Raw genomic sequence first — 26,648 nt, forward strand, 5'->3', positions numbered from 1 at the left:
CATATTTTGATGTGTTGTTTAGAGAACATCTATAACATCAATCTTTTGAACCAAAACAATGCATTGGTTATTATAGTCCAAAATGTTGTCCATGAAAGTTTCTGTTCATCAGAAACTTTTACAAAAACTAATTTAAAATCATGAAAATGCGTAAAATGAACATTTCTTCGTGGCTTGTTTGTATGTAAGAAAGACATGTAGTGTATATACTGAAAATGAAATGCTTTATGTTTGATTTGCAATGTGTTCACATTTTATTCATTTAACAGAAATTGACCAATTCAAATGTAATTGATAAACTGTCGCCATCTACGGGCCACATTCAGTCAGTACAACCTGCTGTTTTGTTAAATCTTCATCATCACGGGGTTCTTGTGCCAGACTGTAAAATGTTTTATTACGTGAAACGTCACATAGATACTATATTTTGCAGCACCAACGTAATATGTATTATCATTTTAAATATATAAATGTCTTATAAGTGTTCCTTTTGTACTAATTTACAGACTGTAGGATTTTCTGTAGCTTCAGTTTGGCGAAAGGCGTTGTTAGCTTTAAATATACCGCGCCATAAAGCGTCACTCACCTCACTTGACTGATTGACATGCATGTTTGCGCTTTCTCGGGGGAACAGGAAGCAGGTTGTAAGGAACTGAGCGGAGCTTCTCATGCAGGAGTTCACCGCGGCTCGGAGTTGCTCTGGACGTGCCGTCAAGAATACGAGGAGAAAGAATTAAGAATCAGGAAAAAAGCGTGGGGGACGGTAAGTAACACTGAAACGACATTAGCGAGGTAAGGTTAATGAGGAAACGCATTTAGAAATTGCCTTCCAGGTAAGCAGGTACATGATTACCTATGCAACGTGACTGAGTCATGTGCAGCGGCATCAATTAAACTCTTTTTGTTTTTTTAAACTAACAAAGCAACTTAAAAAAAAAAAAACTCTTATCAACAAGACTTATCAATGCTACTTTTGTACTTTTGCTTTTTTTTATTGACAGCCTCTTATATGACAAGTGTTTCTCTACTATGGATTTCACTGGTCTTTCTATCACTCTCGTCTGTTTTTGTTTTCAATGATTTGGTTGTATTTGCCAACTTGGATGCAAAGATCCATGTGTTTCTGAGAGCTTTTATGTATTTATTAACATAGTATTGTTAAAGGCACCTCTATTACAGACGAATTAAAAGTCTGATTCACTGCTACCATGAATAGTGGATCAGATTGTTCAGACTGATCAAACACTGCGTTATTCCTGGAAAACAGAATAACACAGTGCTTCCCAACCCTGATCTTCAATTCATACCATCCTGCATGTTTTAGATGTTTTTCTTCATGAACACACCTGATTCAGTTATTTGCAGTTCAACAAAAGCCTGTAAATAAGCTAGGAACTGAAATCAGGTTTGCTGAAGCAGTGAAACATCAAAAACAAGCAGTGTGGTTTGTTTTAATGAATAGGGTTGGGAAAATACTGAATAGTGTAGCCTGTTACTGCTGCTGCAAAACATTACCATAGAACAGGGGTGCCCAAAGTCGGTCCTCGAGGGCTGGCATCCTGCATGTTTTAGTTCTCTCCTTGCTGGTAGCAACAACATTTTCAACATGTCAATGTTCTTCTTAAACCTTCTAATGAGCCATCATTGGTTCCAGGTGCATTAAACCAGGGAGAGAACTAAAACATGCGGGATGCCGGCCCTCCAGGACCGACTTTGGTCACCACTCCCATAGCATGATGCTGTCACCACCACGTTTCACTGTATGGATGGTATTGGTGTGATAATGAACTCTGTTTCCTGCAAATGTGACGCCTGACATCCACACCAGAGAGTTTCTTCATCTTTGTCTCATCAAACCAGAGAACTTTGTTTCTCATGATGTGAAACTCATTCAGATGTCTTTTGGCAAACTCCACATGGGCTGCTTTGTGACTTTTATTAAGGAGTGGCTTTCATCAGGTCAGTCTTCCATGCAGGTCTCATAGGTGGATCACTTCAGAGATACTTATCCTTCTGGAAGGTACTCCTCTCCAAAGAGAAATGTTGGAGCGAAGTACTTTCTCTTTAGTCTCATTATGCATTATGCTGATGTATAGGCCTGTCACGATAGCAAATTTTGCTGAGCGATTAATTGTCTCAAAAATTATTGCGATAAACGATAATATTGTTTGAAGACCTTTTTACTCTGATTTAATGGAAATGACATAATAATCCATGCGATTTCCTGCCAAAGATAGATACACTTTATTTTCAAAAGAACACTAAACACTGGAACTGATAAACAAAATAAACAAAACAACCAAAAACGAAAATAAAATGGTCTCCATTAACAAAAAACGCACTTGAAAAAAAAAAACTAAACAACATAAAGTAAAAGTGGAAATAAATACTGCATTCAACAAAAAGAGTGCAGATTATGAAGTCTGTATATTATGTTGCCCTTCAGTAATAATTAGATTTAAATAGAGAAGATGGGCACATCGACTACCTGATGCAATAATTCACACTACATGATTTTTTGCTCCTATTTTTCCCCTTACAACAATCTTAGACCTTTGGTCTTCCTAAGATTGTGTGGTGTGTTACGGTAGATCATCGTGGCCGCTCTGATCCAAATCAGGGATTTTCCCCGACTGGGCGCTTTAACGCACCTTGTTGAATGTGACAGGCAGCCAATCAGAAAGCGGATTCTCCTCTGCACTTTCTGAGGGGAAATTACGTCGGGGAATCCCAAACAGCTGACACGGCGCAACACGAAGTCCAGCGGACATTGGAGATGATATGTGGAAACAACATTAATGTTTATTCAACATGCAAAGAATATAGAAATGACAAGAGGAGGAGTTGGAGCGAAATTGCTACCACAGTTGGTAAACCCGGTAACTTTTCAGCTGTTCTTCGTTAACGTGACGTAAATAGGTTCTAATGATTTTCATTCAGTCAGGACTTTACTCTGACACTAGCCACACGCATTGCAGGTAGATTGTAGTAAAGCATTGATTAATGCCTGGTTTTAAAATTAGTTAACTGAACTTGTAGCCATTATTTTGTGCCCATTGTTGGAAACCACACGGCAGGAACGAACCCGATCGAACCGTTATACCTAGGATTTCTGTCGGCTAATGTGTGGTCTGTGTCGTGTGCGCTGGGCATTACACTAAGGAAATGAGGAAGGGAGGAGTCAGTGGAGAGCACCGGAGTTGAGCCTTTTTTTCATTCAGTGTCATTAACAGAAAGAGAAAAAGGCCGGAAGAGACGATAATGCCGATAATTAAAATGACGTCGATAGTTTTAATTTATCGTACGATTAATCGATTTATCGTTTATCGCGACAGGCCTACTGATGTATAATATATAATAATATAATAGTGTTTTTCAAGCTCTTAGTTTTACACGATCTATTCATCAGCATCTTGGTTTAGAGTTTGAAATGATTGAAATTGGACCAGGAGTGACATTTCAGAATAATTTTAGAAGATGAAAAAGTTGCTGTTTTTGAAGGATAATTTAGTAAACCTTTTGTAGCTCTATAAATTGTGCCTATTAATGATGTCCAGCTTTATATTTTGAGTTACTATGAATAAGTTTCTGTCACAGTTACTGAAAACAATCTAGCATTCAGTAGACTATAGAAACGAGGACACCGCAGTACAATTTTTAATAAGTTGTATATTTTGCAGCAATTGCATGTAGAGCAAATACATTTTTCACATCATTTACTCTGTTGCTGTAAAATGAATTAAAGGTGCTATTCTGGTTCTGGAAAGTTCTAAATATAATAAGGTCCAAGAGGTCAATTCTACTCTGCGTTCTGAATTGATTCACTGATGGGAACGTAAAATCATGTGACTTGAGAGTTTTTTCCACAGCTTCAGTTGTCCCTATAATTGGCAAGAAAATGTTGGTTCCACACAGCATGATGTGTGATGAGTAATAATAAAAGATTTTGTCACAGTTTGGGTTTTTTATAGAAACCAGTAGAAAATTATATTTTTACACTCTTTTTGTTTATATGACTTAATTTTCTTTTAATATCACCTGTTTCACATTTGATCCATTTGACTCCTGGATTATAATCTTTTGTTTCCCCAGGGATGACTGACTGTTTGCTGCCTACTTTGCTGGAAGCCTGTGTGGTGGTCGGAGCGTCCAGTGAAAAACTTCAGGAAATCTACAAGGTTTCTGTGTCTAAATTTAGTTTGTTGAGCTGCCTTTTGCAGTGTCGCTAGCAAACTTGGGGGGACATCTTTCTTATTTTGTTGAAATAGAGGTTAACTGTTGTTGCATGTTTATAACATTGACAAAATAGGAAAAATATGTGAGTATGTTAATGACCGGTAACCAATTTTTACTGAATATAGCAAAAATTTAATGGCTGAAACAGCATAATGGATACAGGAAGATTTACTAAACAACTGCCACAGAATCAATCAGCTTAACATACAATCATGGAATCGATGGTCTAATAATTGATGGATAGATGTAAAAAGTATATTTTATATTCTCAAGGCATGCATAAAAGTTAATGCAGTATGTTTTTCCTCTGTCTTATTCAGGCTGGTAACAGCAGTGTGAGCTCAGAGTCTCTCCTGTTGGAGCCGGAGATTCTTCATGTTCTGGCTCCCCCCTTCCAGAGCAGGTCAGCTGAGAATGAGACATCAAAGTTGCATGGAAAACGACACCACTCGTTTCTCAGAAAGAAGAAAGAGCATCCTTCTTCAGGTAAAAAGAAAAACAGAAAAAAAACAACCAGTCAAGATTTGATGCATACAACTTAACAGTGATCATTTCTAAAGAATCATGTCTCCTACATTCTTCAGGTTCTTGATATTACTTTATTTTAATGGTATTGCTAGACTGTGGATTATTTCAAGTTTTATTATTTTACAACTTTACATCTTTCCAGATCAAAGTGCATCAGAGAGAAAAGAAGGAAGCGAAGATGTGGGTGTACCAAAAAATATCGACCTCATGGCATTGCCTCAGCTCTGTTTTCCTGGTGAAACATTTTTATTTTCTCTACTCTCACAAACGCAGAAACAACATCCTGATTCTGAGGCAATCCATCATGAAAAGTACTAACTATTGTAATGTCAATAAAGCCCTTAGAGTAGCAATATTAGAGTAAATACCTTCATGTATTTTAAAAAAAAATGCAATGTGTGCTAATGACCTGACATGTTTAAGTATGGAAAGTAAAGTTGCTTAATTTAGCTCTATTTAAATGTACTTCAAACATAGAAATAGATTTCTTATAAAGAAAAAAAAAAACAGAATTGCATTATGATAGCTAACTATTACAAAACCACTTGTAAATCAATAAAGCAGATTAATGGTAATGCATTATGTCCACATTTAGACAATTTCTGACGTACTGTAAATGTAAAAACGCATAAGCATATTTAATTAATCCATTGGTTTATTATTCTAATGGCCTGCCATAAAATACCGGATCTGAACTTGTATGTCTTTATCATTTCTACTGTTGAAGACAACTTTTGCTTTCAGCCAACATCTGATTTACATAGTTCTGCTGGAGGAACTGACGATTGTAATGTCTGTCCCACAGAGGAACTGAAATTGATTGTAGTTCTCTCTCACAGTGGTCTTTTATAGTCTTTTTTTTGTTTTAGTTTGTATTTTAGAAGTAACTAAACTGAGCTGATCCATTCATGTGATGTATGACTAAAACACCAGCAATTATGCCCAAAAATCTAAAAAGTTCTTTGGAACTGTATGAAAGAACAAAAAGCAACTCCTGGAATCATAGGGGATGAGTTTTGAATCCCAAATTCAGTTTTATATCTATATAATGTCTTGTAGAAGTCTTCATCAATTAAAATCTGTGCTTTGAGTGAGGGGATCATACATGCAGACTGTAACATTAAGATGCTCTATGTTTTATTTTTTATCACCAGGTGGTCTGCTGGTCACTGGGGAGGAGAAAAAAGAGCAGTTCCACTTCCTGGTTTTTACCGACGTCTTTGGCAACAAGACTCATGGAGTAGTGATGCAGTATTATCGATCAATTCTGGTACGCTGAGCAGCATGCAATATTTCTCAAATAATACAGCAACATAATTTCTGCAGACTCTAAAACAGGAAATGTTATCATGCTAAATAAATACCTGTAACTAATCAACATCCCCAAACAATGGGAATGTCTTAAGACAATGACAGACAACTAGTTGTTTTTTTTTACAATTATTAAGAAATGTTTTCTTTGAAACAATCAATATAATTTACGATAATAATAATAATATAGAATTAAAATTGGGATCTGAAATGAAAACTAATAAATGTTTAATTTCTTCTATTTTCCATCAAAGGAAGGGACGACTGGTTATCAGCGTGGAGCTGGATCTTTAAAGTTCTCTAAATGTTTCTCTGCTGTCGGTGTCTGTGTCATATCCAAGTATCCTTATTTCACTGCCCTCAAAGACTGCCTGTCATGGTGAGAAACTGAAGAAACCTGAAGCATATGACATTGCTGAGATTATTTTGTGTCTGTGTAGATATCATATATCTACCGTATTTATGGCTTGTAAATCAGTCTTAACATTATTTTATGACAAAATCATACATATTTTGATACAGTCCTATTGTTTTACCTGTGTCTGTCATTGTCTCACATTTCTTTTCATTATTTGCCAGTCTTCTGTTTCAGCTGAGTTCATGTCGGTTATCAGAGATGGAGGAAAAACTGAATGAATTTGCAATCAAGCTGAGCCTTGTGCCAATTCCACCTCCGGGGCAGCTTCATTTGGTATGTGGACCAGTTCTAACTGGACTATGTCATTGTAATAATAATTTTGCTAAACATGTTTTACCACATTTATTACTCTGAGTATTCCAAACAAACATCCATGGTTTAACATGCCTTCATTTGAACGCTGAATGTTACCTTTCTGGGCTTCAAGTCAGGAAAATCTAATAGATCCACACCTAGAAAATTGAGTTTTCCTTAGAAAATTGTGAGTCTCATACTAACATACTATCTGACACTGTGTAGAGGATAATTTTCTTTTAGCTGAAACAGTAAAACTGCAGGGTTTGTGCTCTATTTTTTCCAGATGTTTTCATTACGTCCTTTGACTATCGTGCTACCGTCCAGAGAGGACAAAAGCCTTCAAGCTGTCGACTTGGACCTCCACCTGCCTTTCCTTTGCTTCCGACCGCAGCAACTACTGCTGGTATTTCACACTAATTTTGCATTTAAACACAACAAGAGGAGGTTCAGATTAATGGTTACATCTCTGTGTTTCTCTTTCTGTAGGTGCTTTCTTCTCTTCTGCAGGAGCAACGGGTGGTATTGTTTTCTGCTGACTTGGCAAGACTGACGCTAGTAGCAGAAAGCCTGTTAATTTTTTTGCAGGTCCGTTAACCCATACATCTGCTGATCTGTCAACTGAAAAACAATGTTTGTTTTTTTATTCTGGTTTGTGTTGGACTACGATATCTAATTCAAAATCCATGTAGATGATTATTATGGCCAACATAATCGATTTTAGAAATGCAGTGCGATATTGAGATGAAGAGATGGCCAGAAAGCAGTTGGAATCCTTATAATTAAAACATTCAAGTAAAGTTTAATAAAATAAAACTTGTTCTATTGAACAGTGTCTGTACTGAGTAAATTCATATTGTTAGACATTCAAAGAAGAATAAAATATGAATTTTGAAATTTTTGAAAATGTATTATATTTAAAAATGTTGGTTATAAAACATAAAACTCTAAAGGAAAATGAGTTCAGTATTGCATCTTGTTAGGCATGTGTTTTAATATATCGTTGCTTTCATTTTCCCCAGCCCCTGACATGGCAGCATCCTTATGTTCCTGTTCTGGCCAGAGGAATGCTGGACTTCCTAATGGCTCCGACTGCCTTTCTTATGGGATGCCATCTGAGCCATTATGCTGAAGTTGCTGCTGTAAGTTCATTACCTGCCAAAATAACATGTATACATTTAAAAGTAACACCAAAGTCTCAAACTCTATGTAAGACATTAAGAACAAAATAAAAGTTCAAATATTGCTGTCTTTAAATAATGTTTTATTTACTCTCTTTTCAATATGATTTTCTTTTTTTTTTGATTGTTTAGGAAACCGATGATTTGATCTTAGTGAATATTGATGATGGGACCGTTTCCACTTCTTTGTCTGATGCTATTGATATCCCTGAAATTCCTCTAGCTGCTGCAGACTACTTCATACAGAGGTGCAAAGTGTGCTTTAGGATCAGTAATCAAAGCTGAGCTACACCAAAACCCCATCTTACACATACCAAATGAAGAGATGTTTTGCCTTTTATAGGACTCGCTCATTGCAGATACATTTTGACTTGGGCCAGTACCATAGTGCAAGCTGCATGGACATCAATGAGCAGCGTGCACAAAGAAGAGCCTGGCAACACAAACTCAATCATGAGATCCAGAAGATTTCTCTGGAACTGCTGGTCAACATATTCAGGTGTTATGAACACTTAGCTGCAGGTTGACCATTTTCTTAAACATATTCTGTTTCAAGATGCTAGAATATTCTGTTGTGTTTTAATCAGGGATGTTTGCAGTCATCTGAACTATGAACATCGAGTGTTTCACAGTGAAGAGTTCCTGAAAACAAGAGAGCCAGATGAGCTGCTTTTCTACAAAGTGGTATTCCTTCAATTTTCTGGCTTTTGTTTATTTATAGTTACAAAGGTTTGGTTATAGGTTAACTAATATTATTTGAAACATCTAAAATATTGATCAATATATTGATATACCTGTGTTGCAGGTATTGGACACACACATCTTCCACTCCTTCTTGAGGGATCGGCTCAACAAAAAAATGGATTACTTTGCACGAATGGAGCTCAGCACTCGGGCTGAGATGCAGAAGTACGTCATTGTGTCAACTGAGCAGGCCTAAAAATCCTTGTGAAATTTCTGCGCTTTGCAAGTCCTTCTGAAACTGTTTCACATGTTGGAACATTACAACCTCAAAAATCTGTATCTTTGTAGGGAATTGTGGAATATAAATTGCATACTTACGAGTTTTATTTATAAAATAAATACATAGAAATGTAACATTGATTCCACTTCACAACTATGCACGTTCTTGTGTTGGTCTACCAAAAAAAAAAAAAAAATCTCAATAAAATAATGTGACCAAAGGTGAAGGAAATGAAAACCTTTTCTTGACACTGTATTGTACCGTACAGTGCCATAAACAACTAGAAGTAGAAGCAAAAAAATACAAACTGATATGTTTGATCTGTCTATGTAGCTGATCTGCATCAATTCAAAACCTGAAAATGTGAAGATTTAACAAGGAAATTGTTTAGCATGTCAGGGTATTGCTTTGTAAAGTCATGGTCAGTCTACTGACCTTGTTTCTTTTCCTGTGTGTGCTGCAGAATGTCTATTGTTGAGGTACAACGCAGACCGACCATGCAAGAAATCCTAACCCGCAGAAAGAGTTCTGTTGTCGGGAACAAGCTGAGTAAAAGACTGGGGATGAGTCTCCCTAACTTAGGGGGATACCAGGTTATCAATTCTGAGAAACGCCCACTGCTCACAAGGGGCGTCATGTCTGATTCAGGTGAGAGAAATAAAACTAAATGGCTGTAAGGCAGAACACAGCATTATTTTTCATTCAGTGGCACATTACAGTATATGAGTATTTCATTTGACTTTCTAATGTAACATTTATGTGTTAAAATTGCAACTTTGATTTAAAGAATCTGTTAATCAGTCCCATATATAAGCTTTTAACTTGTGGCTCTTTTTTAGTTTCCTTAAATGAAATCATTGATTTAAGTCTTGTGCAGGGTGTCTTCTTACTAAAGTTATCATATTAACTTGGACATTAAAAAAAATTAGATTTTGTTCGTCATTCACCATTTTTAATTTGTTATTTTATTTTAGTTTATCATGCTTTATTAACTTGCAAATCTACAGTTTAACCATTAAAAGACCAACACGTTCTGTGCAAATGAGATCTGAAATCATAAAATTGCAGATATTTCATAGTTAAAGATAACATTCAGGTCAAAATATTTGAGTGTTTTGCATTGATTTATAAAACAGTCACTGCATAGTCCTACATAGTTAAGACATATATTAAGTACATTTATGAAACTGATGCTCACTCAATGTTTTTTTTTTTTTGCTTTTATGTTTAATTCCTCGTCTCTTTCCGCATTCTCTTCTGTTCTTCCTCCAGTGCTGAAAACACCACCCGACCCTGTAAAAGTTTTTAAACTCCCAGAGTTCCCAGTGTTTCTGTCTTCTCACTCTATCCAAGCTTATTATAGTGAGCTCATCCAAGTGCTGGGAAATGCTATTTTCTCTGTCCAAACTGAGAACTCTTCTCTGCTGGCCAGGTATTATGTCTTGATCTTAGATTTAAACATAAAACTTTAACCCACCAATGTGACGCCTACTATTTTGTCTCTTCAGATTTTACTACTTGCGAGGTTTCATCAACACGCTATGTTCAAGGCGACTGGATGCTTTGAGTGATTTCCAGAGTCTCAACAAGACCGACACGGCAATCTTTCCCACACATTTGGTCACATGGCTTGTGGACTCTCTGCATCAAGATGAGCTGCAGCAAGCCCAAACGAGACCTGAGCTTAAGAGTTTTCTTTTCAAGGTCTGTCAGCAAACTCATATACACAGTTTTTGGTTGCAGTTGCAGTTGCAGCTTGATGTCAGTGGGTGAATGAATCAAGTCATTTTGTTTGCCTTTGTTAGATAAAAACAGATAATGAGAAGCCGGCTGTTCGGACAGATAATCGCATCAAGAAGTTTAAACTTCCTCAGACTCCCTTGGATCAGGACGAGTTTGTACGCTGCATTCAGGAATGTGGAGTTGTGAAGGATGTGGCAACAATAAGTCGCTTATTTGATGCACTCACTGATGGTAAGGGACAAAATACCAAGTATAATAAGCCTACAATGCACAAATCATAATAACCAATAGTCAAATAAATTTGACATTCCTAGCTAGAAAAGGTCTTCAAGTAAATATTCATAAGAAGCATATAAACAGCTAGTTTATTTTGTGCAAATCAGACTACTTTCCAGATAGCTTAAGTCCCAACAATGAATCAAGAGGAGTCCTCTAGACCCAAGCTTTTATCTGTGTGGTTGATAATTTAACTAGATGACTCAATTAATTACGATATTGATAGAAGTTGTGTATCACCATCTGTTGTCAAAATCAAATCTACAGTGTGTCCTCAAAGACAAAATCAAAGGGACAGTACTAATCCTGGATGCTTTATGTCAACATCTTTGCTAAATTGAACCAAAGCCTTTTCCTGACCCTTTTACAAGCATATTAAGCAGTGTTACAATAATATTTATTGTAAGAAATTCACAAATTCCCTGTTTTGTATTCTGAGCCACAAGCTAGGATGTGTTCAGGAGTTTTAACAGCTGTTTAAATCTTTCATAAAAGTAAATAGCACTTAGAATTAATTTAGTAAGCTCTTTGATGCTTAACTGATTGAACAATCTGACTAGAGTTGCTTCAGCTGTCAGGAACATGGAGATCAAACTTACAGTTTCAGTGTCCCTAACTTTGTCAGCTGAGTGTGACGGTACATTGCTGTTGATGTCATGTTTATTTTGAGACCATAAAAACTCTAGAATAGGTTATTTGTAGCTTGTAAATCAGTCTGCTCTGTTACTAAATGAAATATGAGGCACAGTACACATCTTCAAAGAAAAATGAGGATAATTGGCATGTCAGACAACACTGAGAGTGAGAGCGGATCAAGTGCATTTGTTGTCAGAGGTCATCAATGCATGACATTAAATTCCCACCCATGACCCACTTCTTAAAGAGTCTTTGTATGTGGAACAAAGATTTATTTTCCTCTTTTAGTTCTGATGTAAAAGTCAATCATGCACAGCTAGATGGAAGAAAATGCACCAAAACTCTGATGGCTGTTAACACTGAAGTCAATGTTTTGTTGCAAGAAGGTGTCATAAGGGCAAACATAGAACAAGCTTTTGTGATATTAAAAGTGGAACATGTTCAAATCTTCAAAATGTTAATACAGTTTTATTTATTTATTAGTATTGTTTTGTTAAATTTAATTATGATTCTACGCTGACAACAAACATTGTCTTTGTTGCAGAACAACATGTGAAGGTGGACCCAAAAGTCTTTAAAATGTTTTACACCTTCTGGAAGGAGACGGAGGCCGAAGCACAAGATGTCAACCTCCTCTCTGAGGTCATCAGCCGCCTTGACGACAGCGAATGTGTTTATAAGTTGTCCTCGCGTGTCAAGACCTCGTATGGTGTCGGAAAAATTGCCATGACGCAGAAACGCTTGTTTCTGCTCACAGAGGGACAGCCGGGTTTCCTGGAAATTGCAAAGTTCAGAGACATACAGGTTAAACATATTTTATTCAGATATCTCATTCTGAAAGTTTCTACTTTGCTGCTATTGTAAATCCTATCATCCCTTTTTAGGAGGTAAAGATGGCCTCCGCCCCCTTTCTTCTTGTCCGTATTCTCAGTCTTCGGATCAAGACTTTTAGCAGGCCTGAGCTATTTGAAGCAAATCTAAAAATGGAGACCAAACTCTGGAACCTCATCATCAAAGAGATGTGGGCTGGGCGCAAGATGAGTGACCAAGATAAGGTACAATACAACAAACAATAAAACTCTACACGTTGCCTTCTGTTTTCAGCAGATAAAATGTATTTACCTTCTATTTTATTTACATCTTTTTTGTCTTTTCTCAGGACCCGCAGTGCATGACTCAAGCTCTGACTAATGTCTTGTTGATGGACGCTGTTGTTGGCTGCCTGAACCCTCACAGATCCATCTCTGCAGCTTCGAAGCTGGTTTACTTTGATAGAATCTTACATGAAGGTTAGGTTCTCTTACCTGGTTTCTCTGCTTTCGGATGCAGTGACATTGTGTAAAGACTTTTTTTTACAACTGTCACATGGTAGAAGTTTGCTCTAAACAATTGGATTACCTTTTTGATACGTTTTTGTCAATTGTGTATTACTGTTTTATGTTACTGTACATTTATTGTGTATAAAGTAATTTATACATTTTCTTTTTTTGTCTTTGACCAGTTCATACGGTAGTTCCTAATACTACCTCGGAGACTCTAAAGCATAAAATCAACCCATCTCTGGACTTAGCAGAACCTCAGACTGTATGTGTGCTGCTGTACACTCCAGGTATCTAATTGTTTAACTTTAAGAAATGTGCAACTATTTTTCTGAAATTTGCAACTTTATTTTCTAATGTGTTGGGCAATAGGTGTGCATTTTCCTGTACACATGTTTTTGACATGTTCTAACTGAGTTCTTCGAGTGAACAAAGCTGGTCTGTACTGGAACATTATATCTCAGATGTCATGTGAGAGAAAAATGGAAATTTCCTCAAGTCACTTTTCCCCAACCCCGATACTCAAGTAGCAGGTTTTTAAGGTCAGTCCTCAGGGGCCAGATGTTTTATTTCTCTCCCTGGTTCAACACACATAAATGAAATAGTGGCTCGTCAGCCGGCCTCTGCAGAGCTTTGACATGCCGAGGAGGTAGCAACTACCAGGGTGTTGAACCAGGGAGAGAACTAAAACATGCAGAATGCCAGCCCTTGAGGACTGACTTTCAACAACCCTGTTTTAGGTGTTCCCTGCTTTTGCACACCTGATTTCAACTGATGGCTGAGCAGGCTTTTGTTGAATTTCAGTCAGGTGTGAATCAGGTGTGTTAAAGAGCTACTGTACATCTAATTCAGGGCAAAACACTTCTTTATGTAATCAAAGAAACTGAAACATGATCTTCCAAACACAGGTTTCATATTGAAGTGATTAGCTGTCTAAAAAGTTATCTAAGAAGAAAATTGTCATGTCCTTCACACTCCTAAAAGATTTCTTCTGGTTATAATGTGGCTGCAGGCTACTGTACATTAATCATGAGAATACTGAAGCATTTGACATTAAGTCATGATAGTAAATTCCTTTTCTAATTTGGCAAGCCAATTTCACCTTGAAAGATGAACAAATATATTTAAGCTCAGTGTTTTCACATGTGCTGTTCATAAACTTTACGAACAACATAGAGAAGGCCTCCCCGTCAAAAGCAAGGACTGAAAAACAGATTTGGTCTATTGGCTGGGCTTGAAGTACTGAAACAAAATCAAAGCGCACAAAACGTCCTATAAAATCCACAAAACTGCCATTTGTACATATCGAGTGTTTAACTATTTTGATAAATAGAAATCTTTTAAATGTAGATTAATTTTTCAGTTTCTAGATTCTTTCTCAGACACTTAAAAACTGGTATAAACTAATATAATGTAAGACAACATAAAAAGGCACATGACTAAAATGTATTTTTCTAGAACAATCTGATGTTCTGTTCTATTTTAGAATCATGAACTGCTTTTTACTTACAATTTAAATGTTTTTTGTTACAATTTCAGGTCAGTTATGGGACAAAAAATCCCCCATAGTGATGAACCCCAAGCTGTGGGTGGCACTGAGTGGCGGCAGAGTGGTTATATTTGATGCAGCTAGCTGGTCAATGCTGCAGGATTGCATTCAGACGGGAGAGTTACAAGTGGTGAGAGCAGACTGATGTCATACAGATACATGTGACTAAAAGTCTTAAAAATAATTCAAAGAAATGTTAAAGCTTATTAATAATATAATCCTGTGGGTGGGAGTTTTAGTATTGGTTGAAACACAGCTTGTGTAAAAGAAAAGAAAACTGCTATCATCTTTGTTGCTTTGTTAATTTACTAAGAACAAAATGTTTTAAGTTTATTTGCTAAGTTGCTTTTTCTGGGGAAAAATTAATAGACTTAGAAACTGAATAAGGAAATTAGTGTTAAGTCAATGTTTGTTTTTTTATTGTAACAATGTTTCTTGGCTATAAATTTTATATTATTAGCAAGCCTGCGTATTTATCTTTACAGTGTGACACAGTGGTGCAGAAAATGCATTTGCAAATAGTATTTTTGTTGTGACCTTTAAAATCTTCTGCAAATACCAAAGAACATAATCTGCTATTGACTCTTGTTTGGTGCTGTTCCTTGATTGGATGTTTGAAGTTTTAACAAGACATGTTGTCAATAATTTAACATGGTGGCATCATTTGTGCATGGGAGAATAGTATACAGCCATAACAACCTGGCCTCTCCTTTCAATGATGGTCACATGCTTGATGGAGGATGCTGTTATATTTTTACTGGTATTGTTTTGGGAAGTCAGCCAGTTTGGTTGTATTGGTCTCTGGCATTACCAGCACATCCCACAACTGTTCATCCTACAAGATGAACAGTTCATGACCATGTGTTTGTTAGCAGAGTTGTCTGTACCATCACACAACCTTCACCAAAGACTGTTTGGTATTTACAGACAAGATTTGAGAAGTTCTCTGTGGGTGAAATCTATGTATTCAACTTTGCCACTCTACCCACAAATGCCCTTTTGTTACACCTTTTGTTATTTCTAGAGAAATAAACTGCATTTCTAATATATTGGCTACATGTGCTATTGCCAAGCATTGTTTTAGAGAACGTCTCACTCTCACACACATTTCCATTGTTTTTCGATTAGGTATCTATAAGTATAATATTACAGGATCTTAACCACTATGCCAGTTAGTTTTTGTTGAATAACAAATGTGCTGAAGTTATTTCCAGTTTTTGCACTTTGAATTTAGTTCTTAGAAGTTTTGTCATTATTTTTTTTATGTTGTATGTGTTAGTAACTGTCCTAAGCATTCATCGACTTATGCCTCACATTAATAGTATAAGGGTACTTCATAGATAAATAGTAACATTGTACACAGACATATTAAAGGCATTTCTTGTGTTTTTTTTACTCTGTTAGGATTTTTCTGAGGATTTTCACATAATTTTATTCTCTGTACAGACATGCATGATGGGGCTGGTTCATGATCAGGTCTGGATGGGTTCTCAGGACTCTGTTATTTACATCATCGACACCCACAGTATGTCCTGCAACAAACAGCTGACTGAACACCGACATGAAGTGACTGGCCTCTCTGTTGACACCACAGATCATAGCAATGGGTGAAGATGTTATTATTCTCAGTGAATTAATATTTCTCAAATAGCAGTCTCTTCAAGTCGAATGTGGGTTTGTAACTAGTCACTTTTTCGTCTTTCTATTTTTCAATTTTCTAGGCAACTTGCTTACTCCTGCAGCTGTGACGGGACAATCCTGCAATGGGACTCGGCTACTCTGAAGGTGAAGCGCCAGTTCTACCTCAGCTGTGACCGTCTCTGCTCCATACGATTCTATGACGGCGTCATTTGGTGCTGTGAGTACACACTGTTGATTCAGTCGGCCATTTCAATCTGATTTGGTGCATGTTTGTCGTTGTACCTGTGTAGGTACAGTGTCTTGCAAAAATATTCATACCAATTGAACTTTTTCATATCACCCCAAATTTTAATTTTGTTGTGATTTTATGTTTATATAAAATGCTGTGGCACCTTTACAATTTTTTGGCCTAAATCTAGGCCAAAAAATTTGATATTCACAGATTCTCTCTTCAGTTCAACTGACCTATTTTTGAAAGAAATATGCTCAACAAAATTCAGTCTCTAGATGTGCAAAGCTGGTATATCCTAAAGACTTCCAGCTGCAGTTGCAATGAAAAGTCGTTCTACAGACTATTAACTCAGAGAGTGAATATCAATTTGTCCCATATTAAACATATTCAAATGCAAGAATTGTTGAAATCTACATATCACTTTTATTTTTTCTGTACAATCAAGTGCTACTCTGTGTTGCTCTGTTGCATAAAATTCTAATAAACTCATATGAGATGGAGATAACTCTTCATCCATCTTTACAGTTTTCGTCTTATCTGCTCATGACTAATCAACAAAAAGACACTTAAATATTTTCTTTTTAACTTGAGCGTTTTTGCATGTGCAGGTTGTGGCGACAGCATTGTGGAACTAAAAAAGTGTGGCACTCCACAGAGGAGGATAGTGCTTCCTGATGACTTACGGATCATGCCCAGTTGCTTCAGCTGCTTTATTGTTATTCCAGAGGTGACTTGAAAACTTTAATACAGCAGTCTCTTTCACAAGTTTATATTACATATTATCAGGTGGCAATGATTAACACTGAACCTTCAAGATAATTTGCTGCTCAAACTTTTAAAACCGAAATTTTAGAATGTTTTCCAAATCATAATAAAAACCAGCAAATCTAACTAAAAGGTTGGTGTGTTGCAGCGCGGACAAGTTTGGACAGGCTGCTCTGACTCGGTGGAATTGTGTCTCTGGCAGACTGACAACCTCAAACAATCACCCAAAAGAATTTCTCTGCCAGGCACTTCAGGAGTCACGTGTATGATTCGAGTCAAAAACCAGGTGAGCTCTGAATACATGTCTGTTTACATGGCTTATTAGCTTATCTAATTAATATTTATTCACCAAATTCTAACTCCATCCATCCATCCATTTTCTAACACCCTTGTCCCTAATGTCGGGAGGGGTGCTGGTGCCTATCTCCAGCTAACGTTCCGGGCGAGAGGCGGGGTACACCCTGGACAGGTCGCCAGTCTGTCTCAGGGACAAATTCTAACTCCTTTAGCGTTAAATATAGTGTTAATAATCAGAAAATCTATTTTATTTTGATTTGTTTAGTCAAACTAAATGGGAAAACTAATCTGCCATGTAATCATGACTTAAATTGACCCAGAGCCTGAAATTATTCCAGAGTGGCTCTGGCTGGCTATTGCTTTGTGACACTTATTGGTGTGGACTTACTTAATGATCTGCTTCATTTCATCTTCCCAGATCTGGGTTGGCTGCAGAGGATGGAGCAGAGTTGGAGGTCTTTGTGACGGTCAGCTGAAAAGCCTGGTGTTGGTGTTAGACCTAGACAGTCTCACAGTGACAAAAGAGCTACTGGCCCATTCGGACAGTATCCAGACTCTCTGTTCTGCTGAGGATCGCTATGTCCTGAGCGGCTCTGCACGCCGGGATGGCAAAATTGCCATCTGGCAGGTTGCATAAAAACAATTCAAGATACAAGACAAATTTCAGTATGCAGAAATGTATGTAGGTGCAAAGATATGTTTTTATATTTTATTTCTTGGATTCTATTAGTTTATAACAGTAACTTTACTTTTTTTAAGGACAAATGTTTTGATTTCATCTTAATTAAATCATTTTAATTTGCTAAATTTAAAATGACATTTAAGTAAGATGATAATGTGTTTTTATGTTTAGTACACCTTTTAGAGTACTAAAAGGTGATGTTTGTTTCTATGTAAGAATTTCTAATAAATGTTCTTTATTTTACTGTGATGTTTGTATAGAAATATCAATTACATGTTTCTGTTTCCTTACAATACAATATTTTATAGTTTTGAATCGTATGTAAAAATAGTAGCCAATCGTAGCCTCATCCGCTGGTCACATGACAGCGTCTCTGACGTCAATTCCCTGCGACGACAATTGCTTGCCAGACATTTCCTCATGCGAGTGGTTTCCTTCCAAAAATAGCCATTATTTTAGGTAAGTCATCAGCGGGAAGGTAATTATAGCATTCTTTAGATGCGGTCTGTGTTCAGGTTTTATGATTTTAATATGCTGGATGAGGAAAAAGGACTGGCGTTGTTTCAGTGCGTCTCCTCATTTCCACACAAGGTCAGGTTCTGATGTTACATGATAGGAACATGTTCAGTGTTAGCTTTGGTAAAAAATAAATTGTAAGAAACATTTTCGGATACAGTCACGGTGACATTGATACAGAATTCGATATAGTGTTTCCATTGTGCGAGTCTCCGGTAAGTAAATGCAGGTTATACAACCCGCATGTCCTCCTTAGCGAGATCTTAATGTTGCAAGACTTCAGTCGAGCTGGTGGGGATGTGCGACAAAGTTTTTGTGTTTGACAGATTTGAATTCATTGTCAGATTAGAATTGCAAACTCATAAGCGCAAAAATTCATTTTAAGTCTACTTCTTCATCGTTGCAAAGGTTGTTCATGTTGCGATGATTACTTTATTACTATACCTGAAGTTCAATAGGTTCTTTCTGATCATCCTACTTGCAGATTTACTTTTCTGTAGTTAGTCAGTGGCACTCTTATGAATTTGAAGGGCTATTTTTGCACATATTTTCTATGGATTTAGAGGGAAGACAACTTTAGAAAGTTTAATTTTATTGCGCTTTAAGAAAGCTCATCGGTTGATATAATAATTATATCCTGTTACCTACAGAGAGTTTCAGACATTTTTTAAACTTTTTTTATGGTAATTCGGAAAAGAAACGTGTTTTTGTTACACCTAGGTTATAAATTAAATACAGCAAATCTCTGCTGCTAATGATTTCAGTAGGGCGTTTTGCACACAAAAACTGGAGATTTTTTCCAATGTTCTGGCCATTCTTTTTGAATCCAATAGGTGCTGGTGTTAAGACCCCAGTAGAACAACGCCTTTTACAATACTTAGACCAGCTTCTCTGATGCAAACACCCAGTGTTTATACACTTGAGTCACCTTTTTTACCTTTCTGATACTTGATTCATTCTACACCACATTTATATGCCTAAATGCATTGAACTGCTAAGTGATTGTGTGGTGACATTTACATTTAATCAAAGATGGGGACTTAATAAACTGGCCAATCAGTTTTTGAGCTTAATTGTCAAGACAGTTGAGGCAGTTTTCAATATGTCTCATAACACAATTTCAATGTGTTGTAGCATTTTAAAAAGTGACAAAGTGGAGTTTTAGTCACATTCTATCATTTGATACAAATATTCAACAGTAAAATGACTGGAAGTTAGTCAAGGATGTTTAGGTCTTATAGTATACCAATAAAACTGTTCAGGAGCACGAAGGGTTTATTATAGCTCACAATCGGTGGGGAAAGGCATCTTGACAAGGTAACATGCCTCCACACAACACTACTATCCAGATTTAACTCTACTGCTCTGCTTCTCACAGATCAACAGTGGAATGTGTGTTTTTGGATTGTGAGGACATTTCCTTTCCAGTCTCACCTCTGAGAGAATGGCCAACCGCCTGCTGGGCAGATGTGCCCACTTAATCTGCAAGTCTTCCTCTCAGGCTGCAGTGACTGCCACTGCTGTCCGCTTTCATCCACCCTTAGGTGGACCTGTAGAGGTACCGAGGGTTAGGAACTGGTTATGGGTCACTGAGAGATTGTTCTGCGAGCGGACAGCAACCAAAGACGAGCCATATCACAATGTTCTGGCTCGAACTCAGCTGGATGAGATGATAGAGAAAGTGTCGGCTCCAGAAGACGTTTTGTCTGCTTGGGAACAGTACGGAGGGAATGGTAATCAGGCGGCTGCCTCCCTGATGAAGTGGACTCAGCTGATGCTAAAGACAAAGGGGAAGTTTACAAGAGACCAAGATGAAGTGCTGACAGATTCAAGGCTGGTTGATATGATGAGTACTCTATCAAAAGATGTAAGGGTTCCTCTATTACTTACTCCTCATTTAATTAGGTAATAGTGCCTGTTTTATGTGAATATGTTCTTTTTCTCCAGATGTCATCGGTGTGGAATGGCAATCTGGTGAGTGTTTTGCGGACCTTCTGGATCATGAAGATTCTCCCTTCCCATCCAGTACTGGCTTCTGTCCAAACAGAGGTTCTATGGAGAGTCCGAAGGCTTTCCTACAAGCAACTGGGCTTCCTGATAGACTGGGGAGTGACGAGGAAAGCCTCACAAGACGTAGCGATAGTGAACTCTGCCTTAAAACAGCTGGAGCTGCGCTGGACAGAAATCGCCGATGCTAAAACTGTCAGTGCTTTGATCTCCAAAGGAGAGCACATGGCACCTGCTTTGGTGGACAGACTTGAAGATAAGGTATCAACTATTTTATTTACATGTAGAAATACTTCATAAGTGTATGCCAGTTAATTTGAATAGAATTGAAAAGTACATTCTCTTAATTCAATTAAAGAAGTAAAACTGATACATCTTTCTCAGTGAATTGGAACATTTAATAAAAAAGTAATATAGTATTTGCATGAGGAAAACCTCACACTTGACATTAGTCCAGCGTGCTCCATTCAGAACTCAAATATGTTAATAGAAAGTTAAGTGGAAGGAAATGCGGCTGATAAAGGTTCGGTGGCAATTGATAAATATAATTTTATTATTATTATAATTTATTAAGATGTTGCTGTTATTGAGAATCACTGGTACCAGTTTAAATACTCAGCAGGCCTCCCATCATGAAATTGAATCCCACTGAATGTTGTTGCTAAAGATTCCCACTTATAAACCATTATAAGGACCTCTTTTTTTAAAAAACAAAAAATCTTTTGCAGGCATTAGAGCTCTCGGAGGGCTTTTCAGCTGAAGATATCAGGAAAGTCTGTGTAGCTTTGGCAGCTCAGAACCGCAGAAGCATCCCATTACTCAGGGCTGTGTCCTACCACCTCCTCCAGAAACCCTCATTTGAGTTCACCACTCCATTAATAATGGATCTGGCCTTCGCATACGGTAATATCTCTGAAAATAAAATGAAGATCCACTGAAACGGAAGCTGCTTCTATTGGTTATAAAAAGACTAATTAAGTTGTACAGTTCAATGTTGATTTAGATTTGGAGGAGAATAAATATGGCAATAACTCATTTTTCATTATTTCTAGGAAAGCTCAATTTCAACCATTCTCAGGTTTTTCAACGAATAGCCAGCGAGTTGTTACCCAGAGTTCCTGAGCTCAGCTCCTCTGATGTCACGCGCTGTGCCAAGTCTCTGGGCTTCCTCAAATGGCTCCACATTCCTCTCTTTGAAGCCTTTGCTGAGGTCAGTTGTTTGTTATCCAGGGCTTTATCAATGACCTCAGATTAACTGTTTTTTATTTTTTTTCTCATCGTCTGTCATGTTTTTTTTGTTTCCCCCAGCACTACACAGCGAAGAGTGAAAAGTATAGCACTCTCCAGCTCTGCAATCTGCTCATGACTTTTGCCAGGCTTGGCTTCCAGCCGAGCAAAGGAGAGGAGTTTTACAGAAAGGTATTAACGAGTTGAAGTGCTGCAGATCTGCTGACTGTGCCCAGTTGGTTCAACTTCTATATGTTCTCTGCTTCTTGAAAGGTTCATGTTGTGTTGAAGGAGTCTCTTGCTAGTCTGGAGCCTTTCCTGCAGACAGATGTGGTGTGGTCCCTGTGTGTATTACAGCAGGCCAAGCCCGACTATCTCATCCCTATGACTCAAACAAGTCATGTTACCAACCTGCAAGGTAAACTGCTTACCTGGGTGGGGGATTTTTAACACCTTTAAGGGGTTTGGAAATCCTGCAACAGTGGAGTTAAAAGTGAGCATCCAATTTTCCTTCATGCACTTTCAGTTATCCTGCAGGGTGTTAATTGAAGGTTTGAAAATAAATTTGAGTACATTAATTCTGAAAAGAACTTATTCAGCTTTCTATCCTATTCCATTTGTTCTCTGTCTGGACAAATGCACAGTTGCATTAGCGCAATTAGGTTACCATGTATTGGAAAAGACATCAAGAATATTAAAGAATTATTACCTTTTAGGCAGGAGAGGTGACTAATCTATGAGCATTTTATCTACGTTGTAAAAATATCATTTGATGAGGAGGAACAACAGCCACGAAAACACAATACGGTGGTGTGAAAAAGTTCCTGATTTCCTATTTTCTATGCGAGCATCCCGGTTCCTTGGACTGCAATGCTTCAGAACATCAAATCATTTTAGATGTTAGTTGAAGATGACGCATGTAAACACAAAATGCAGTTTTTTTTAAATGTAGGTGTTCATTATTAAGGGAGGGAAAAAAACCAAACCTACATGAGTTAATCCAAACCTTATAATAATCTGTTCTGGGTGGACAATGCATTATGTTATGCAGCTGTAACCTCCACTCAGCACACGACAGGAAGTCAGAAAAAGGCAATATTGAAATCGGAGAAGTAGAAGCCAGCATCCAGAGAGGGAAATAAATGACTAAAGCTTCATGAAACAGAACAGGAATTAAATTGGGGAACGTTTGCAGCCAATTTTTTCTAACAAGTCAAAGGATGATAATAATCTGCTACTGTGTCAGGCACATATTTAATGGGTTATTTAGCTTACTGTAAAGTAAGTCTTTTTTTCAAAACAAAACTTGTAAAGAAATACACTTTTATCCTTCTTTTTAATCAAACACCTTGCATATTATGCAATTAGTTGCAAAATATAAAAAACATCTGTCTGGTTTGTGCTGCTGTTAAACGATATAGAAATACTTACCTTCTGCTCCTGAATGTCACATGTTGCAAAAATAGATACTTTTTAAACATTTGCATTCCTAAAGCTCATATTTCCACCCAGAAGGCTCTCACTGACTGTGCGTGTTAGTAAATCAGCTTGTTAAATCACACCCAGAGAGGTTTGCGTCTGTCAGATCTGATCTAAGTAGCTGTGAAGTCTGTTTTTGGGGGCCAAAAGCCAAATTCCTCCTGTGCCTCACAAGATGGCAGCATAGCACTGTAACATTTCTGCTCCAACCGTCACTTGTACATTTTTTGCTAAAGCCTTCTTCAAAAGCTTTTTTTTTTTTTTTTTTAGTAATTTATCAACCTTTGTCTTTATGTTTATCTTTTTTGTAGAGGGCAGCCCAGCTCGAGTGGAGAGCTATAGACTGAAGCTGCTGCACATTGCTGCCACTCTCCTCTTGGAGCATCCCGGTTCCTCGGACGCTGTCCCCTCTCTTAGTGTCCTGTCTGTCTCAGCTACTAACTCGCCTTTATCCAAACTGGAGAGCAGTCTGAGAGAGGCATTGCAGAGTTTGTTTGGTGGGAATACGGGCGCCCTTCGCACCAGTGTTGATACTGTGTATGGATGGACAATTGGTAAGAGGGGGGCCAATAAACGTGACCAATTGTAGAAATTATTACCCATACAAACGGTCTTTTTTAAAATTTGAAACTACTTTTTTAAAACAGATGGAGAGATTGTTGTGGATTGTGACAATAAACCAGTTGACATGACAAATCTAAAAGCCCCTCATCTACCAAGTGGTGGAGGAACCCAGGATTTGCCTGCAGAGGCACGGCGGTGAGTCATGGAGGAGAATAACTGAATCACTGAAAGATCTCACTTTCCTTTTCTTCCTATGCCAGAAGTTTTTGTTTTCCTTTTTTTTTCAGATTAGCTTTTTTGAGTTGGGAATTTCCCAACTTTGGCTCCAAGAGCAGAGACCTTCTGGGGCGCTTTGTCATGAAGAAGAGGCATCTCCAGTTGGCTGGTTTCATCCTAGTGGAGGTACGGCGAGGCTGTGGCAGTTTGTCTACCCTAAAGCTGCTTGTGACAAGGATCAGTTGTGTTTGCCCTGTGACAGCAGTATTTCATCATAAAGCGGCAAGGCAAACAGTTTTGCTGCAGCTGCACCTGACAGGTTGAGAAAATGCACACAATGGAGCTAAAGCTTTTCTAGAACTGCATATCAGGTGGGCCCTTCTGCAGTCTGTGGTATAAATAGAGCTCCAGCCACAGATTTGCCTCATCTAGGGCAAGCCAAGCTCTGTCTCTTTCACATCTAGGACAATCTCCTTACCTCCCCGGTTTGCCTCTGCTGTTTGCTGTTCTGCAAAATGTTTTAACTTGCATGTATGAGAAGTCAGGGTGTCAGCTATAGATCAGTTCAATTCAATGCAAATATGAGATTGAACCTTGGGGAAGTATTTCCAACATGTTGCTTATTATCAAATGTATTGTAGATTACTAAAAAGATAATTATTTTGGGTGGCTTGATTTTGACATGATTTTTTTTTTCTTTGTCAGTTTTTTGCTCATTGATGCTCTAGAATTTTAAAAAATTGAATTTACATAACTACTTGTCTAGATAGAAATACCGCAACTGAATTATAAATGTCAGGTCTCCTTTAATTTCCACACTGTAACAGTCTGTGCTTTTTTGCTGTCTCTTGTTTCAAGGAACTATGGTGGTAGCCTTTTAGCCAACAGAAAACAGCAATAAATGAGGAACAGCTCTATAGAGCTGAAGATCAGTCCAGAAACTTATTCTTTTAACTTTTCCCTTAATAGCAACATTGCAGAAGTCTTAGAACTTAATTTTATTAAAACCTTGGTTGGCATGGCTTGATACAAGAGTTGCACAATATCAGGAAAACATATCATGCAAGATTTTGTGAGCTTTAGCATCTGAGTCAATAAAATATACATATGGTGTCCATGGAAGAAGCCAGAGAACTTCCTATTGGCAACTATTAGCTGCAAGCAAAGTGTGACTGCATGGTGCTTGGAATATGATATTAAACCAAATTTTGTATCCAAGCAGTTCTTTGTTACAGCAATATTGCAGTCATTAATATTGTGATTATGAGCTTTTATATTGTGGTTCTCTACTTCATACTGGGTATCAACTATTCTGATAAGAGTTGTCAATTTGTGTAAGGAAAGCTCCAGCTGACGCTTAATACCGTAATATTAATAAGTGAGAGTTTTAGCATTTGTCTCGAAGCACTTTTAAAGGTTTAGTTTTAAATTTCTGTTGAGAAAACGCAGTATCTTCATGGAAAAATGTACTCACCATTTATTTTAAGCCTGGCCATCCAGGCTTATTTGGAGGAACTCGGGAAGTTCAGTTAAAGGTTGAACTTGAGTAATAGTTGTAAAAGTTGAAAAATTTATGAAAAGGTTTGGCTGTTGTTCTAAACGTCCTGGGTATGTCTGAAACACTTGCATAAGACTTTCTGATGAGCAAATCTCAAATAAAAAGTGTTGAAAAGCTGAGATAAAATCTGCATTTGTTTAATCCCTGTTTCTTGTCTTGTTCCAAGAACTGCATCCTTTTACTTGTCACCATGTGCTTAAAATAAGACCATACCACACGCAAACTCATTTTAAAACATTCCTTTATCCTCCTTTTAAGGTGCCATACTACGAGTGGTTGGAGCTGAAGACCGAGTGGCAGAAACTGGCGTACCTGAAGGATAAAATGGGGAAGGCCGTGGCCCAGGACATGGCCAAGTGATCAGAACGACTCCTCCAAATCTCAGCTTGATCAGAGCTTTCCCAACCCAGAGGGACCCAAAGGGAATGCACACTTCCACCCACGTTCACGCTGGGGTCGGAGCGGCATCACATATTTTTGCTCTCGTTCCCCTGGCAACATGTGGGGCTTTCCCTGTTTCCATGGTGACGACAAGTAAAGAGTTTAGGATGAATTTAGATATAAATAACGACAACAGAGATATAATCTAAGCAAGAACTTTGTCCTTACATCTGCAAGGAGATTGTTGCAACCGGAGCTCTGGAGTAAGGGGAAATATTTGGTCAAATATTTCTTCTCATTTGGATGTAATGATCAGAATAACTTATATCTGTCAATGTGTGTCATCATCTGGTGGAATAAATAGTTTATTACAATTCTTCCTGCTGTTTTTAACATCTGAAGTATTATGGATTAAATGAAACTGGGAGGTACGCAGACAAATGGAGCTGAATCAGTCACAATCATATCCTTTTGCTATTTCAGTATCATTTTTGAGTCCAAATTGGAATCTGAATAAATATTTATTTTATAACAATAATTATTTATTTGAAAAATATATCTTCACTGGCAGCTTGATAATATTTCAAACAAGTGAAAATTTATTTTATTGGTAAATGCTTAGTTATGG

At 37.5% G+C, this 26,648-nt stretch overlaps 2 protein-coding genes across 2 annotated transcripts; both read left to right on the forward strand.

Annotated features, from left to right (window-relative positions):
- The first annotated feature begins 594 nt into the window (after positions 1–594).
- LOC116717228 (DENN domain-containing protein 3-like) lies at positions 595–18,038 on the forward strand. Its single transcript, XM_032558449.1, has 28 exons — positions 595–763; positions 4,093–4,178; positions 4,557–4,722; positions 4,907–4,999; positions 5,919–6,034; positions 6,330–6,454; positions 6,655–6,766; positions 7,074–7,193; positions 7,277–7,375; positions 7,810–7,929; positions 8,101–8,216; positions 8,312–8,467; positions 8,556–8,652; positions 8,774–8,877; positions 9,396–9,580; positions 10,205–10,364; positions 10,441–10,636; positions 10,738–10,906; positions 12,132–12,391; positions 12,472–12,642; positions 12,747–12,876; positions 13,089–13,196; positions 14,446–14,585; positions 15,902–16,062; positions 16,177–16,313; positions 16,937–17,055; positions 17,242–17,379; positions 17,809–18,038. Exons 2-28 carry the CDS (start codon positions 4,095–4,097, stop codon positions 18,025–18,027), a joined length of 3,801 nt encoding a protein of 1,266 aa, XP_032414340.1. The 5' UTR covers positions 595–763; positions 4,093–4,094; the 3' UTR covers positions 18,028–18,038.
- A 388-nt stretch (positions 18,039–18,426) lies between these two features.
- tbrg4 (transforming growth factor beta regulator 4) lies at positions 18,427–26,397 on the forward strand. The gene is made up of 11 exons (XM_032558452.1): positions 18,427–18,531; positions 19,967–20,455; positions 20,536–20,856; positions 21,324–21,498; positions 21,648–21,805; positions 21,904–22,014; positions 22,096–22,240; positions 23,613–23,855; positions 23,949–24,060; positions 24,153–24,267; positions 25,898–26,397. Exons 2-11 carry the CDS (start codon positions 20,033–20,035, stop codon positions 25,997–25,999), a joined length of 1,905 nt encoding a protein of 634 aa, XP_032414343.1. The 5' UTR covers positions 18,427–18,531; positions 19,967–20,032; the 3' UTR covers positions 26,000–26,397.
- Positions 26,398–26,648: the final 251 nt, after the last annotated feature.

This window comes from Xiphophorus hellerii, chromosome 3 (genome assembly GCF_003331165.1).
Source record: "Xiphophorus hellerii strain 12219 chromosome 3, Xiphophorus_hellerii-4.1, whole genome shotgun sequence".
NCBI classification, from domain to species: domain Eukaryota; kingdom Metazoa; phylum Chordata; class Actinopteri; order Cyprinodontiformes; family Poeciliidae; genus Xiphophorus; species Xiphophorus hellerii.